Genomic DNA, 18,301 nt, shown 5'->3' with positions numbered 1-18,301 from the left:
AAGGAACAAGTAATCGTTAAACTTATTGCCAGTGTTTAATAAAACCTATATATTAGAAATAATGATCTTCAGAGAAACCCATTACAGTGGGTACCATAATGATTCACGTTTTATATATGAGCAAACTGAGTCTTAAAGAGGTTAAATAATTTGTATAATACAAAGGTAATTTAAGTCTGTGGAGCCTAAATTCAAACCTTGTAACCTGTGTTCACAGTTAAATGACTTTTCTAGAAGTCTTTCAGGTAATCTCAGGTGTATCCAAGAAAATGCTTTCTTGAACGTTTCCTTCTTTGAGTTTTTTTTTTTTTTTAAATATCAAAATTATAGAAATAGTTCCTTACAGTAAGTAATGTGTTTGGATGGTAGAACGGTGTTTGCATTTTTTACTTTCTGATCCTTCCCTGGATATGTTTGACTTTTGAATTATTTATTTTTGCACCAATCTCGCATTTATTCCTTTGGTCAATTTCTTATTTGCCTCTTCCTTGAGTATTATATCCCTTTGTATTTAGGAGAGGTTACTATATGAAGAGATATTTTCTCAAAATTTAAAATGGTATAATTTTTCTGGTGTATGTAGTCTCTCTTTTATAATTATACTTTCTCTTCTTTTTTTTTTTTTTAACCTTACAAATAGATTCCCATAAGGAAACCATGTGGTTCTGTTTTGAATATTGTTCATCTTTAAAGCATAGTGTGGGGAATGAGCGGTGACAGTGAATCGTGGGAGGATTAAGCACGGGTTAGGTAGTAATGACTAGTCTAGGAAGAAGCCTCTCAAGCCAGTAGGAGTTTTCTGGCTCAGAACGAAGTATCTCTCATCATAGATTATTGTTTTTATTTTTCTTTTAAATTTTTAAACGATTAGAGATTCACAGCAAATTTTAAAAATACCATAGAAAGGGCCTGTGAACACTTCACCAAGTTTCTGAATGCTTATGTCTTGCATAATTATAGTATATCATTAAAACAAAGATGGTGATATTCATAAAATGTCTTTATGTGGCATTATTTCTATTTCTATATCTATTTTTCTGTTTCATTTTATGGCCTGTACAGATTCATGTAACTACCACCAAAATCAAGATGCAGAACTAGTCTTTCACCACAAAGATCTCCCTTATGGTACCCTTTTATAATCATACCCACCTCCTCCCCCCAATTGTCTCTACCCACTGCAAATGGCCAATCTGTTTTTCATTTCTATAATTTTGTCACTTTGAGAATGTGGTATGAGTGAAATAATGGGATTTTTTTAGGACTATGTCTTTTTTCTTTCTTTTTCTTCCTTCCTTCCTTTCTTCCTTCCTTCCTTCCTTTCCTTCCTTGCCTTCCTTTCCTTCCTTTCCTCCCTCCCTCCCTCCCTCCCTGGGTCTCAAAACCAGTTCTCACACAACATACTGGGCAAACTCTACCACTGATCTATGATCTTTGAGCCTTCCAAGAGGATATAATCTTTTAAGATAAAAATTTATGTTTAGTGTTTTTCAGGAAATCTCAAAATATACTGTTTTACATTTTTACCAGCAGTGTATTCAAAGAACCAGATTATTCTACATCCTTGTCAGAGTTTGTCACTATGTTCTATTTTAGTTTAGATAGGTGTGTGGTGATAGGGTCCTTTTTTTTCATATTTTTAAAATTGGTGCATTATAGTTATCCATAATAGTAGGATTCGTTGTTACATATTCATGCAGACTCATGGTCTTAATTGGTGGTGGGGATGCAGTGCTGGGGATTGAGCCCTTGTGCATGTGAGGCAAGCACTCTACCAACTGAGCTATATCCCCATCCCCCCTTAATTTTTATTCAAAGTGGGTTTTTTTTTTTTTTTAATTTGCTTTTGTGATACTGGACATTGAACCCAGAGTACTTTATCACTGGCCTACATCCCCAACCTTTTTTACTTTTTAAAAATTTCATTCTGAGATGGGGTCTTGCTGAGTTGCCAACGTTGGCCTCAAACTTGTCATTCTCCTGCCTTAGACCCCCAAATGGATGGGATTGTAGGTTTGTGCCACTTGTCATTCTCCTGCCTTAGACCCCCAAATGCATGGGATTATAGGTTTGTGCCACTGTACCCAGGACACCTGGCCCTTGTTACTCTCTTCACGATGTCTTTGTTAAATAAAAATCTATTGTCTAGTTTGTCGATATTTTCTCTTTATGGTTTCGCTTTTTGTTTTTTGGTTAAGGAATCTTTTCCTACTCCAATAATATGAAGCTATTCTTTTACATTATCTTCTAGAATTGTCTTTTATTTTGCCTTCTACTTTTTTTTTTTTTTTGTAGCTACAGATGGGAAGAATGCCTTGTTTGTTTGTTTTTATGTGGTGCTAAAGATGGTGCCTCACACGTACTAGAGAAGGCTCTGCCACTGAGCTACAGTCCTATCCGCCTTTTTTTTTTTATGTTTTTAGTTGTAGATGGACACAATACCTTTATTTATTCATTTTTTTATGTGGTGCTGAGGATCTAACCTTGTACCTCACACATGCTAGGCAAGTGGCTCTACTACTGAGCTACAACCCCAGCCTCCCCACCCACCTTTTACATTTTAATCTACAATGTTTTGTTGACATTTTAACATACTCCTGCCAGAAAGAGTACAGATGGTTTCTAATACCAAACTAACTTGATTTTCAGATGAAACATTGATCCTAAACTCACATATATGTAGAAAATACATCTCTTAGTAACACATACTTTACCAAATTCCTCATATATAAAAAACCATGTTGATTACATATAGATTTTTACTATATTTAAAATTGAAAAAAATTTTACCTTTATCTGCCGGTAGCCAGTGAACTATATTGTCTGTTAATTATCAGGCTGCAAAACTCAGTAGGAAAACCTATTCTTTAAGTGAAGCCTTATCTTTTGTGGAATTGAGATTTTTCAGTTTTCTGAATAAAATATTTAAGACACAGTACACATTAGAATTAATAGATGAAAAATCACTGATTAGAATTTGCCCAGTATAGAAATACATTGTATTTTGAGTGCTAATTTTTAAAAATATATAGGTATTGAAAAATCAGGATTCTAAGAGGGGAAAAAGAATTACTTGCATGTAGATATGTATTATAAAATGAGTGTCAGATTGCAACCCTCTAAATACAGTTAAGTACTTGAGTAATACATCTTGAGGAACTGGATTTGGAGAGGGGATTGGTTGTAAGATTATGCTTCCATTTTTGCGATGGCATTTTTTTTTTGAAAACTATTAGTCATGTGAATGTGTTATAATTTTTCCTTATCATACAGTTCACTTCTAACCTTTAGATTTTGTGATTCTCAAGAACTTCCCTTAAATGTTTTCATATTAAAATATTAAGCTAATTAGCTTTTAATATTTTTAGTAGTAAATATGAACCATTATTTAAAACCTGTTTCAATAACTGATGATTGGTTTTGCTTTTCAGCGGGGGTCTGATGAGCTTCTTTCTTCTGGTGTTATTAACGGATCTTCTACCATGAACAGTTCGACTCCTTCTACAGGCGTGTATGGTAAGTTTTAATATTTTTCCAGATGTTTTCTTTCTGTGAGTTTCAACATTTTTTATAGTGTTCTTATTTTGCTCATCTTATGAACATATATATGTTGAAGTGATACTGTTTATAATAAAAACTAAAATTTGTTGTAGTAGGGTACTGTACTGTTTATGTAGATGAAATCACCAGTTACAGCTCTCTTAAGTTTTAAGACTTCCTTTGAATCTAATTTGATGATTTCTTTTTGTTTTCTTTATGTTATATAGTTGTGATAAAACTACTGTCATTAAGTTTGTGACCCCACTCAACTGTTGAGTGAAAGAGCTAGATTTAAAATCTGTGTTGAATGATGATGGACTTGGAATAGAAGTATTAAAACTGTGAGACTTTTTTGTTTGGTGGGGCGTGCCGAGGATCGAACATCCAGGATGTGCTCCACTACTGAGCTATATATACCCTCAGCCCTATGTAATCTACATACTTCAGGGTACCACTTGATTTTAAAACAACTACTTTTGAAATGTGAAGGCTACAAAATGGATTGAAAGAGTGCAGTACTGGAAGGAGAGTGGACAATTAAGAGGCCATTGTTGTACTACTAATAAGGGATGGTAACTTCACTGTGGCAGTGACAATTGTGATGGAGAGAATTGGAGATCTTGTAGAAGGTAAAATTGACAGTAATTGGTAATTAATTGAATATTCAAGGGATTCTGACAATGACTTCTAGGTTTTTGGACTTATACTTTGATAATTATATGAGTGGTGATGCCATTTATTTCTGTCAGAGAATATAGGAAGAACATAAGTTCCGATTTGTATATATTGAGTTTGAGATTCCTGTGGAACATCAAATGAAAATGCCATATGGGCAGTGGTTTCCTGATCTCAACATCACAAGAGAAATTAGGTACTTGTTATCATGCAGTTGACAGTGGAAACCATGGGAATGAATAAATTCATTAAAGGTGGAATTTTTATCTGGATCTTTTTGGAATAATATAGCGAATGGATAGACCTCTCTTTTCTGAGCTTACATGGTGTTTGGGAGAATGAACGGCCTCTACTTGAGGGCTCTGTAAGAGAAGTGGTCAATTTTTAATCAGCAAAAAAATGGAAGAGAACTTAAGAATGCTTGGGAATTGATGAGCTGTGATATAGCACCCTCCCCACCTTTTTTTGGATACCAGGGATTGAATCCCTGGGCACCGAACCACATCCTCAGCTTCCCCCTCCCCTGCAGTTTTTTAAATTTTTAGATGGGGTCTTGCTAAGTTGCTTAGGACCTTGTTAAGTTGCTGAGGCAGCTGGGCATAGTGGCGCATGACTGTAATCCCAGTGGCTTGGAAGGCTGAGGCATGAGAGAATCGCAAGTTCAAAGCCAGACTCAGCAACTCAGTGAGACCCTAAGCAAGTTGGTGAGACCTTGTATCTGAATAAATATAAAAAAGGATTGGGTTTGTGGTTCAGGGTTAAGCACCTCTGGGTTCAATACCTGGTTCCCCTAAGAAAAAAAAAGGTTGCTGAGGCAGCTTTGAACTTGGAATCCTCCTGCCTCAGCCTTGAGTCACTGGGCTTATAGTACAGCCTTCTAAAGGACTGAATGGAATGATTTTGTAGGCAGGGTGGCAGCAGTGGATTTGTTCGTGTGTGAACAGAATAATAATATGGACATTGAGACTAAAGCAGACTTCTTAAAAATTGAGCTCACATTAGAATTGTTCAAGATGCTGTTAAGACAACTGCTGAATTCACCCTGAGAATTTCTAATTCAGAATGTCTGGAATACATCTTGAGAATCTGCTTAATGCTAATATTGCCATTTGAGGAACCCACTTTGAGAACTACATGATGAAAGAAAGGTTGGAATCTGTTCTTAAACCTGATTATCCTTTTGATCTGGTGAACTTTTAAAAACTTTTTTGCTCTTTTTTTAAAAAAAATTTATTTAAATATTTTTTTGTTATAGATAGACACAGTATACCTTTATATTATTTATTTTTTTAATGTGGTGCTGAGGATCAAACCCAGAGCCTCACATGTGCTAGGCATGCACTCAACCACTGAGCCACAACCCCAGCCCACTTTTTTGCTCTTATTCATTAGAGTTACACTATCACCCAGGTAAGGCCATGTATTTGTTCTTATTTTAAAACCTCTACTTGGTTATTTATTTATTTATTGGTACTGGGGATTGAACCCAGGGGCGCTTATCCACTGGGCCAAATTCCCAGCTCTTTATGTATTTCATTTAGAGAAAGGGTCTTGCTAAGTTGCTGAGCCTAGCTTTGAATTCTCGATCCACCTGCCTCAGCCCCCAAGTTGCTGGGATTATAGGTGTGTACCACCGGTCTGGACACATCTGGTTATTTTGTCTAGTCATGTTTGTGAACTATTGGGATAGATGACCAGAAAGACTTATATTTTGGGTAATGATTTAGGAAAAGGAAAACACGGTGTGGATGTGAATCAACGGTTTTGTTTTTGTTTTGGATTTCTTCTTATATACCCTATTTCACTTTAGATTCATTGTGTCTCTAGCTTCAGTAGAATCCTATAAGTGGTAACCTTTCTCAGATTTTGATTGTAAGTGTCTGTTTCATTACCACTATTGAATGATATTGAATGATAGTTGACTATTTAGGTTGACAGTTATTTTCCTATTGAATGTACTATTCTGTTTATCTTTTGGCTCTTGTTGAGCAATCAGCCTACTTTAGTCTCAGGTTGTTACTGTGTAGGTAGTGTTATTTTTTATTAGAGCATCATAATTATACATAGTAATTGGGCTCATTTTGATAAAAGTATACATTCAGGGAATTTGATTTCAAGCCCCTTTCCCTGTTTTTTCTACCCTTTCTCCCTACCCCTATTTCTCCCTCCTCTACTCTATTAAATTTCTTTTCTTCTGCATATACTTAAAAGTGAAATTTCTTTTGGTGTCTTTATAAAAGAATATAATATGATTTTTGTTAAATTCATTCTATTTATCTTCTCTAGTTATTTTTAACATTTTTCTGTTTTTGTTCTGTGGTTTCACTAGTTATACCTAGGTATGGATCCCTGGTTCTCAAAACTTTGTATGTTCCTGAAAATAACTTGGAAACATTGAAAAAAACAGATGCCTTGACCTACCTCACACCAATTCCAAAATCTCTGAGGGTGGGGACCTAAGTACTGTCTTTTATTTTGTTTGTTTGTTTTTGTTTTTGGTGCTGGGGATCGAACCCAGGGCCTTGTGCTTGCAAGGCAAGCACTCTACCGACTGAGCTATCTCTCCAGCGCTGTTTGTTTTTAAAGCTTAGATGATGCTTCTAAGATACAGCAAGGGTTGAGGACCATTACTGGAGTCTTTTTTTGTTTTCTACATTTAACCTAAGTTTATTCATGCTTGCTTTGGGATGGGGACTAGATCATTTGGTAAAAACACAGTAAAAACAAAAAAAACATTTTATCGTGTACAACTTTTAAACTACAGTAATGATGTACCTTAATTACTTCCATGCACACAAGTTTAACATTACAGTATTTTTTAAAAATAAACACAATTAAGACTTCTAGGAGCATTTTATAATAAAGTAATTCCTAATTTTTCTTTGTAGATAGATCAAGCACCTCCAAAATACAAATTCCTATACACAGTGAGTACTTTAGTTGAAATGAACACTTAAGTAAATGAAGGATGTGGACAGCCTTAGGATAAGCTGATCTTATATATTCAGCTAGGTAGGTAACAAACCATAGTGCCAAATGGAAAAAGTGTAGTTGCAAATAAAAAATTAAAACTAAGTTAATTTTATAATTAAATAAAGAAATATGCTGATTTGCTAAAATATATCAGATGTGATGTATTAACAATTCACTATAAAGAATGAATACCAGAACATTTGTAAACAATGAGTCAGTTTGAAAAACTGGAAAATACTAATTAATGAAAAATCTTATGTCCTTCCAGTTACCTTCTTCTGGAATTCTAGTTAAACTTGTATAGGGCCACCTCTTTCTGTCCTGATTTGTCTTATCTCTCCTACATATTTTGTAATCTCTTTCTCCTTAATGTCCTATGTTTTAAATAATTTCCTTTAAATGGTTTTCTGATTCACTCATAATCTGTTTACCTTTCTCTAATTTGTTGTTTAATTCTTCCATTGAATATTTGATTTTAGGGCTTGTAGTTTTCATTTCTCTTATGTCTATTTGATTCAGTTTAAGGTCTTCTTAGGGTTTTGTTTGTTTGTTTGTTTTAACTTTAGTGGTACCCTATTTTTTTCCTATGATACTTCTTGATTTTTCTTTTTCCCACTTAATTCTTTAATCATTTAAAACTTTTTTTTGAGAGGGTAAGTGGAGGTACTGGGTATCAACCCAGGGCCTTGTGCATTCCAGAGGCAAGAGCTGTACCAGTGAGCTGCTTTCCTATCCCCAAACATATAACTTTAAACTTTTTATAGCTTCAGATTTTACAATTATATGGAGTTCTTAGGGGTACTAAAATTCCTGTTTTCTATTTAATATATGCTAATATTTGTTGATGCTGTGTTCTTTTTCTTTGTACGAATCATAGTTTTTGGTTGTGAGAGTCTTCAGCTGATTTTTTTTTCTTCTGTGAGATTCTCAGGTAATTTTTGTTTACTTTGCTAGGTTAGTCACTGTATCATCAGCATCTAACACCTTCTAATGTATGTTTGTTGCCTTGGGGATTCCCCTCCAAGAAAGTAGAGAAAATTCACAATCCAAACATTTACAATATTACCATCAAAATAGACTTCCTTGTTAAATACATTTGGTATATGGAATTCTGATTTTACTTCACCTTCTACTGGGGATATAGCCTGCTGAGGTACTCACTTTTATGAAGTTTTTTCCCTCCTCCCTCCTCCCTCCCCCCCCCCTCCCTCTCTCTCTTCTCTTTTTCAAATGAAGAGTCCATCTTCTTGACTGTAATAGACCCAAAGCTTTAAAACTTGAAGTGCTTATTTTTGGCTATTATATTGTTGGCTCTTGGGCCTACCACTCTTTCAGTTCCCTAGTGACTGTTTATATCTGAAAAAAAAATTTTCTTTACATAATTTTTAGTGTACTTTAAAATATCTTTGTAATATTTTCTAATATTTATAATTTTTTAAAAGCTTAAAAAATGATTTTGGCATTCCATTATTGACCACTTTCAATAAAGATTTATAATTTACTTTGAGCAAATAACAGAAAAGTTACAAGGCTTTTTTCTTTTTTCTTTTTTTTTTTTTTTTTTTTTTTTGGTGGTGCTAGGGATTGAACCCAGGGCCTTGTGCTTGCAAGCAAGCACTCTACCAACCAAGGTATATCCCCAGCCCCTATAAGTTTTTTTTAATAAGAGTTTAATGCCTTTGTAAGATACTTAATTCTTCAAAGACACAAACACTTTAAAGATGTCATAGATAATGTGTAGCAAAATGAGAGCCATGTATATAACACCTTAGAGAAGGGTCTTTTTTGTATTTAGTTCAGTCTTCCTCACAGAAATTTTACAGTTAATCTAAGTACCAATTTAAAAGTATTTTGTAAAATTTGACAACTGTAGTTTCTGTTTCATGTGGTAGAATACTGATTGTTTGGAAAGAGGAATTAGGTGTGCACCAAAGTAGTTGCAAATACATATCTACACTGTAGTTGCACCAAAATTTATATTATTATCTCCAAAAATAAAATGTCTTTAATGTTGAACTTTTAAACTGAATTTTCATTAATGCCAGATATTTTACTTTAGATAGAATAAACCCTCAGAAGCCTAATTTTGAATCCTTCCAAAGGATCCAAAATTAAGCCAGTATTGGGCAATAACTGATACTCTAATTAGTAGATGATGACAAAACCTATATAATATAACTGTTTGCAAAGTCTATTAATCGAGTTAACAGTAGAGCAACTTCAGAGTCCTGTATATTGTCCATGAGAGAGTTGTGGAAAGATTTAGCTTGTCAGTGGTTGAATTTCAGATTTAACCTTTCTATGTGTGGTTTATAAACTAATAGAGGAGGCTATAGCAAAAATTGGACTTTTAAAATAAAAATTGCACTTTAAGTTGTACAGGGTGATAGAACATTGGTGCCAAATAATGACTCTTTCGGGCAAACTAGGACCTATGGTTATTCTATTTAGGTGTTATTTACACTCTTTTAAAAATGTGTCTTAGCTTATTGTGGACTCATCTTCCCAGTGAGCTTTAAATTATTTCATGTTGTTCTGAAATAGAATCCCTGTTCCCTCAACATTTACCCATAGATTCTTAGGGATTCTGATTTGATTTAGGTTAATTTCTATATTAATGTGAAATGTTGATCTTTTTGTGGTATTGTTTTCCATCTAGGAAAATGATATGTGAGTCCACATTTTTAGGTGTTATTTTAAGTCCTTTGACAACTATGAAAAAGTTTCATACTTGATAAATCCATATGCTGTCCTTTTAGATTTAATCTTAGGAATTAACAGCAGAGATGGTTTATGGTATATCCCAATATTATTATTTCTATTCTGTTTAGTAACAGAATCCTAATTTTAGGGGTTGGGGATATAGCTCAGTTGATAGAGTGCTTGCCTCACAAGCACAAGGCCCTGGATTCAAATCCCCAGCCCCACCAAAAAAAAAAAAAAAATCCTAATTTTTCTTTGGATACATTGCCTACCAGATTAAACAACTACTTTTGAGTCTTGTAGTTTGATGTGGTTATATGATTATTTAGTCCTGGTTAATGAGATAAAAGTAGATGTATTACATGGGCATCCCTGCATGGTTATACTGTTTTTCCTTTCTTCTATCCTGCTGCCTGAAGGAGTTTGTTATGATTTGGATCTATAATGTCCCTCAGAGGTTCATTTGTTGAAGGCTCTGTGCCTAATGCAGTGATGTTCAGATATGGGACTTTGGGAAGTTGATTGAATCATGAGTGCTTTAATGTCATTAGTGGAGTAATTCATTGATAAATTCATAGCTGAATGGATTATTGGGAGTGAAACTGTAGATAGCAGGACCTACTTGGAGAAAGTAGATCTTTAGGAGCATGCCTTTGAAGGCTGTATCTTGTCCCTGACCTTTTCTCTCTCTCTTTGTTTCCCAGCCAACATGAAGTCAACAGCTTTGGTCCACTATACCCTACCCGCTATGATGTTCTGTCTTACCACAGGCCCATAGCAATGGGGCCAGCTGACCATGGACTGAAACCTCTTAAATCAGAAACTAAAATAAATCTTGGCTCCTTTATGTTTTTTGAGGTATTCTGCTCCAGTTAACACTGAGTTCTAGCTTTCATCTCAGATGATGAGGGTGAAAGTGTCTTTATTAGTCTTGTAATATTATATGCTGTTAGGATTTAGTAGTAATTTCTTATGTTGGGTGTGGTAGGATAGGCCTATAATCCCAGCTGTTTGGAAAGCAGAAATATCAGGATATTTGTGGGTTTGGATGACTAAAATAGTTAAGATGTGAGTTTTGTGAGTTCTCCCAAAATAAGTACATGATTTCAAGAATTGCTATAAAACTTTGGTAATCAAGACAATGTGATAGTGGCAAATGATGGACATTTAGATTACTTAAACATAGTAGAGTTCAGATTGCCTGGGTCTGGGGACTTTGGAGGGCCTACAAATTGCAAAGGGTCATTAGGAAACATTTTGGGATGATTGATGGTAATGTTCTGTATCTTTAATTTTTGTGGTTGTCAAATTGGGTACGCACATGTGTCCAAACTCATCAAAATCTGCACTTAAGATGCTGATGGGTTTTATTATATCTTAAAAGTATACCCTGATAAAGTTAATTGTTAAAAAAAAAAAGAAAAAAAATCCATAACTCCTAAGGTAGTTTTCCCGAAAAATTCCTCCAGTTTTGAAATAACGTATGATTTTTTAAAAAAGCCATTTCCACATACCTCTTTCAGAACGTGACTAATATGTAGTAAGCATTTGATAGTTTCCAACATGTTTTCTGATAGAATGCAACAAAAATTTTACAAGTTTTTCAAATGCTTACTTTCATATTAAAATTTTCAAAAACTCCGTAGTCTCTATCTTTTGTACAGAGAATAATTCTTCAAATTTGTTTGATGCATTAAAATTTACTTGTTTCATGTTGACTTTTCTTAAATTATGGCTATGTATATATACATACATTCTCTTTTCAAATCATTTATCAAATCTTCAGATACAAACTTTCTGGTCATTTTAATGACTTAGACTTTTAGATTTCATATGATAACATTTTCAGTTAGTTTTGGGCATTTTCTTAATTTTGCCAAGTAAGGACATCAGGAGAAAAAAATATAGTCATCATTTTGACATCAAAAAAGTAAAAGGAAGTGGGGTATAGTGGTACACACCTGTAATCCCAGTTATACTTAAGAAACTGAAGCAGGAGGATCATAAGTTCGAGGCCAACTTTGACAATTTAGTAAGACTGTTTCAAAATAAAAAATTAAAAAGGCTAGAGATATAGCTTGATGGTAGAATGCCCCTGGGTTCAGTCCTCAGTTACTGGGGGGAAAAGCAAAAGAATGTAATTAACAAGTAAAACAGCTTTTCTTAAGAATAGCAAGACACTTATTAATAATGTTGTACTAGACATTATGCCAAACATTTGAAAGATAACTGAAAATTAAACTAATTTTTGTAGCAGTTCTCTTGTTAAACTCATTTTATGGAAGAAGAATCTTGAGGTCCAGTAATGTCAGGTAACTTGTCCAGAACAGGTATCTGGTTTCATAGCCAGCCCAAGTGCTATGCTTCCCTCTTTGCTTCCTCTTCCTTAACATAGCCCATGTACTTCAGTCATACAGATCAATTAACCTAAAATGATGATTTGCAGTAGCATATTTTTTGTAGTTGGTCTTCATCTGATAGTGCAACACAAGTGGGAGCTCAAATAACTTGGATTTTGGCATTCATGTTTTCTCAAACTTAGAATTTAAAGAAATAACTTCCACATTATTCTTTTGTTATTTTTGGAATAGTTTAAGTAAGCTGATAGAAGTCTTACTCCTTTAGTATGTTTCTTTAATACTTAACACAGGTTGCAAAAAGGTACAACTTGTAACACTTGTCTGAGTGGTTGATGTTTGGTGTAGTCTAATGACAGTGTTACCATTTCTTATTGTTAGTCCATATAAACCTGTTCATACTATAACAATTTTCAGTTGGTATCAAGCTGCTTAGTCTTTTCTAGGAATTTTAAGACAAACTTTTGAGATTTTTGTGGCTTAAAAGATTAACTTTAGTCTATAATGATATTTTGGAGACTCAACTGAGGCAGTTTTTTAAAACTACAAACTAAAGGACATAAATTGATATTTAGATACTTGTCACAATTTTTAGAACAGGATAATGACATGATGAACTCTTTGAATTAGGTTGATCTGATACTGAATTCTAGGAATATGGGACTAGGCTCACAGGAAGTGAGACTAGAGGAAGAGAGCTAAAAAGGTCAAGATCAAAAGGTGAGGTTGGTGATATTGAGAGTGGAACTGGAAGTATGTAATCAGTGGTGATTTTTGAGGGGAAAAAGCTGTATTTCTTGGTAATTAATGAAATAGAGGAGAAGGATTACTTTGCTTCCCAGATTAATTAATCTAATAAATATTTGAGTGTCACTTATTCATAATCTGCAGCATTTACTGTATAAAGACTGTATGGCCTACTAAGAATAAATAGTATTGGTGGTAAGATGCTTCCAACATTTACAGAAAGAATTTGGGAGCAAGTGCTCTTTTGGGTATTAAATCAACCTATTCAGCTGTGAACATGTTGAGTTCTGTGCCACACATGTGGGTATAACCTTTCGTATATGATTTATATGTACTTCTTATGAAATTTTTAAATTTAGGATCACAGATATTACTCTTTCATTAGAAAAAGGATATTTTTAGGAGTTTGAAAAGATTATATTTTTTCTCCAAATAGTAGCAAATATGGTATTTATGTTATAAAGCATTGCGACTTTTAAATAATTTATATGCAGTCTTACATGGTGCTATTTCTGGGGAAAAATTCTGAATCTTATTTACATAAACTTGAGTATTCCTTACAGGCTTGTCAGTTCTAGTTATTGTCAATGTTCAAACTAAATAGGATTTAAACAAAATGTAGCCGTGTGCTAGGATAATGAATTTATTTCATAGCATCAGCTCTCAAACTTCAGGGTAAATCAGAATTACATGGAGGACATGTGAAAATGTAGAAAGCTGGATGCCAGCCCCGAAGTTTCTGATTAAGTAGGTCTGGGTTGGTGTTGAAAAATTGCATCTTTAACAAGGTGGTACTTACGTTATGATTTACTATACTAATAAGTCCGGTGTGCTGTCACATTCTTGTAATCCTAGCAACTTGGAAGACTGAGGCATGAGTGTCACAAGTTTAAGACTAGCCTCAAAAATTTAGCAAGTTAGGAAGATCCTGTCTCAAAATAAAAAATAAAAAGGGCTGGGGACTTAACTCCGTGATTAAGCACTCCTGAGTTCAATCCCCAGTACCAAAAAATAAAATAAAAGAACTAGTGTAATAATGAATAGGATTATCATTATATATTAATAACTTAATTAAATAATAAATTAATAAGACCTTTAATGTCTAAGAAATGAGGTTAATTTTCATAAACATTCAAATTCAGCTCTTAGATGTGATAAATACAATATTTTTTCATGTTCTTTCCTAAAATATGTTTTCTAGTTAGTTTTTAGTTATTGAAAAAATTATAAAAAGTTCTTGGGCTGGGGAGATAGCTCAGTTGATAGAGTGCTTGCCTTGCAAGCACAAAACCCTGGGTTCGATCCCCAGCACCTCAAAAAAACAAAAAGTTCTTGAAGACATATTTTTCTTTTATCCATAACAAAAATTGAATATTTATAGGTACCTAAAATAATGATGGGTATGCTTTCAGAGAAATGCATTAGAGGATATTTCATCATTATTAAGGGAACATCATAGTGTATACTTACACAAACCTAGATGGTATAGTTTACTTACTACATACCTAGGATGTATGTTATAGCTCACTGTCTTCAGATACAAATATGTATAGAACACTACTGTACTGAATACTGTAGGCATTTGTATCACAATGGTATTTGTGTCTGAACACAGAAAAGATACACTTGTATAGGGCACTCATCCTGAGTGGAGATTGTGACATGGCCCCAAACTGCCTAGCCATACAGCCAGCCCAATAATCTTTGTGAGAATTGGTGGTAGAGATATAGCCCTGGTGGGCTGCAGTGCAGGAGGCAAGCACAGGTCCTGGCTGTGCTGTGTGGAGACTGCCAAACCATTTGGAGCCTGAAGCCAGCAAGGGAAGGTTGGGGCAAGCCATGACATGCCCACCTGTCATCCCCTCTGGACCCCTGAGCCTGCATCTTCCACTGATTGCAACCTCCTGGGAAATTGGGATTGCAGATGAACTCTGAGAAAGTGGAAGTGGGACAGATGTGAATGGAAGTTTTGACCCAAGAGTTAACGAGTAGCTAACAAAAAGCATTAATATTTTTCCAAAACTTAATTAGCATAAGTTTGGACCAATAGCATTCACCTAAGTGCTGTATAAACCCCTAGTCTAGAACACTTAGGTGGCAACCCCTCTCTGGTCCTCTTTCGTTCTGCAGGAGTTCTGTTTCTGTGCACCCTCGAATAAATTCTACTCTTACACTCACTCATCCTTGTCTATGAATTTCATTCTTCAAATTCACAAGAGCAGAACCTAAAAAAGAAGAAATTGACAGTGAGCTGCTGGGGTCTGTTTCAACACTGGAGGGCATATCCTGCCATTAAGAGCTGCAACACCTGCCAGCGGAAATAGTTCCTGCCTTCAGCTTCAAATGTGTATAGCACCCATTACTGTACTGAATACTATAGGCATTTGTAACACAATGTTATTTCTGTTCCTAAACATAGAAAAGGTGTTTAGGGCACTTATCCTGAATGGAGGTTGCAGGTCTGAAAGGTGCTCAGAGTCAGTGAGTGAAAAGTGAAAGTAAAGGCCTAGGCATCAATGTATACTACTATAGCCTTTGTAAACATTGTACATTTAGGGTATACTAAATATGTAAAAAATAAAAAAAAAAAATTTAAATAACAAATTAGGACTGGGGTTGTGACTCAGTGGTGGAGTGCTTGCCTAGCATGTGTTCGATTCTCACTGTGTTTGATTCTCAGCACCACATATAAATAAATTAATAAAATAAAAGGACTATTAACATCTAAAAATATATATTTAAAAAATAAATTAATCTTAGCTTACTATAACATTTTCTTTATAAACTTTAGATTTGTTTTAAAGCTTCTAACTCTTTTAATAACAGTCTCATTATATACCTGTACAAAAATTTTTCTTAATATACTTACTTGATGGGCTTTTTTATATTTTTAAAAATTTTTCTTTTTATTTCACTTATTAATGTAAGGGTCAGGATCATCAGTTCCATTGTCTTCCACCTCCATATCTTGTCCCACTGGAAGGTCTTCATGGGCAGTAACATGGAACCATCATCTCATGATAACAGTGCCTTCTTTTGGAATACTTTCTGAAGGACCTGCCTGTGACTGTTTTACAGTTAACTTTTTGTTTTGTTTTGTTTTATTTTATAAGTATAAAGAGTATACTTCAAAATGGTGATAAAATTATAGTCTACTAAATACATAAATCAGTAAATCATTTATTGTTGTTATTAAGTATTATCTGTGGTATGTAATAGTGTGTGATATACTTTTATATGACTGGAAGCACAATAGGTTTGTTTACACCAGCATCACCACAAACATGAAAAATGGATTGTGCTACAATGTCACTAGCTCCCTATAATCTTATGTGATCATAGGCCTGTATGGGTCCATTTCTCGACAGAAAAGTCATCATTATGTGGTGCATGACTATTTGAAAAATGTATTTCATTTACCCTAATACTTTTCCTTGAAGTTAAAGATCAAGTCAGGGAGCACACCTGTAATCCTAGCTACTCAAGTGGCTGAGGCAAGAGAATTGAAAGTTCTAGACTGGTTAGGGCGACTTAGTTAGACCTTGTCTTAAGATAAAAAGAGATGGAAAAAAAAATAACTAGGGCTGGGGATGTAGCTCAGTGATAGAGTGTTGGTCTAGCATGTATGAGTCCCTGGGGTTTAGTCTCTAGTACCGCCAAAAAACCAAAACCCAAAACAAAACCAGGCCACTGTTTAAAAAGGCTTAATGTGCAGTGAAAAACTAGAAAAAAGGTTCATAGAAATGTGGTTGGTTTTGTTTCCCATTCTCCTCTTTTTTCCCCCATCAATGCCTGTATCTGAATTTCACATTCTGAACCTCTAGAGGATCAATTGTGACATTATAGTTGATATAGTATATCAACCCATATTAGTTTTAGTAATTTTTAAAAATCTTGTTTTTTAGCTAATGGGAATGACAACAAGAAATTTAAAGGAGATAGACCTCCCTGTTCACCTTCCCGTGTTCTCCATCTTCGCAAAATTCCATGTGATGTCACCGAAGCAGAGGTCATATCATTAGGTCTACCATTTGGCAAAGTAACTAATCTTTTGATGTTGAAAGGAAAAAGCCAGGTATGTAATATTTAAAGATCGACGTGAATGATTATTTCTGGGTGTTAGTATTACAGATAATTTTTATTTTTTAAACTTTTCTTATTTTCTAAATTTTATGATCATTAATTTTAAAAGAAGGTTTTTTTTAACAGAAAGCAACAAATAGTAACACAAAAAATATATTATTTATTACCTGTTGATTTGTGAACATTTTCCTTCCTAACAAGAGATATTTTTATATTTTACTTACAAGATGGTTTATGAAAATATCCTGTGATTACTAGAAGACCCTGATAGAGAGGATATAAATCACACCACCTTTGACAAAGAAGTTAGGTTTCCCAAAATCTAGATAGAAATGTGTAGTATTGTCATAAGACAAAATTACAATTTTTAAAATCTAATTCCCTTTTATGTGAGATGTTAGAATTGATCAATACCTCATTCTAAAATAGAATGAATGTTCAGCTGGACATGATAGAATGGTTAGCATTTTTTAAGATGGAAGCAGGGAAACAAAATTTCTTAAAAAGTGGATTCTTTTAAGAGTTAAAGCAGAGGATACTTCCTTATACATGTTCAGGTAGACTGGGCTCATTGTTATGGGTTCCTGTGAATCTTCTGTTGAAACTTCCATTATTTTGGAAATTACCTGCCTAACCTAAGTTGACTCCATTTCTCCTGGGCCTCGAGTAGGAGGCTAGTATAAAAAATTACCTCCTGTAAACTCACTTAACAGTATGTATATTTAATTGTAGAATTAATATGTAATTTCCTTAATAATTTGAGGGAGATATAAGAGAGACTTCATTTTATAAGTTAACAGACTTTTCTTTTTTTAATTAAAGTTATATTTTAACTGATACAGAAATTGGCACTGGAAGTGTATGTAGCTCAGTGAGAGAGTGGCTTGCCTAGCATGTGCAAAAGCTGTGGGTTTTGATTCCTAACCCTGCAATTAAAAAAATGTGTATATGATATATATATATATATAGTATATATATCATATATTTTTGGGGTACCATGTGGTTTTTTACATGTATATACTTTGTGTTGTTTAAATCAGATTGATATTTCCTCATCATTTATGATGAAAATATTTAAAATCATTTCTTTTAGGTTTTTGAAATACACTGCACATTATCATTATCTGTAGTCACCCTACTATGCAATACAGCACACCAGAACTTCTTATTTCTATCTTACAATAACTTAGTACTGATCAGCCTTTCCCCATACCTTCTTCTGA

General features: G+C 34.1%; 1 protein-coding gene across 9 annotated transcripts in view; it reads left to right on the top strand.

The window, feature by feature from the left end:
- Positions 1-18,301, top strand: part of PTBP3 (polypyrimidine tract binding protein 3) — a 96,016-nt gene that overhangs the window by 31,453 nt on the left and 46,262 nt on the right. For 5 of the 9 annotated variants that reach the window (XM_079112590.1, XM_079112588.1, XM_079112593.1 and 2 more), the window contains 3 exons: positions 3,432-3,516; positions 7,104-7,142; positions 16,901-17,070. In XM_079112590.1, the coding sequence (XP_078968716.1) occupies positions 3,432-3,516; positions 7,104-7,142; positions 16,901-17,070 (294 nt within the window). The remainder of the gene's footprint in view (positions 1-3,431; positions 3,517-7,103; positions 7,143-16,900; positions 17,071-18,301) is intronic. The other 4 variants (XM_079112589.1, XM_079112595.1, XM_079112592.1 and 1 more) reach the window with 1 other exon arrangement.

Source organism: Sciurus vulgaris (assembly GCF_902686455.1).
Source record: "Sciurus vulgaris genome assembly, chromosome: 15".
Taxonomy (NCBI): domain Eukaryota; kingdom Metazoa; phylum Chordata; class Mammalia; order Rodentia; family Sciuridae; genus Sciurus; species Sciurus vulgaris.
Note: the sequence above shows the minus strand (reverse complement) of the source record. Positions and strands in the feature narration are given on the sequence as shown.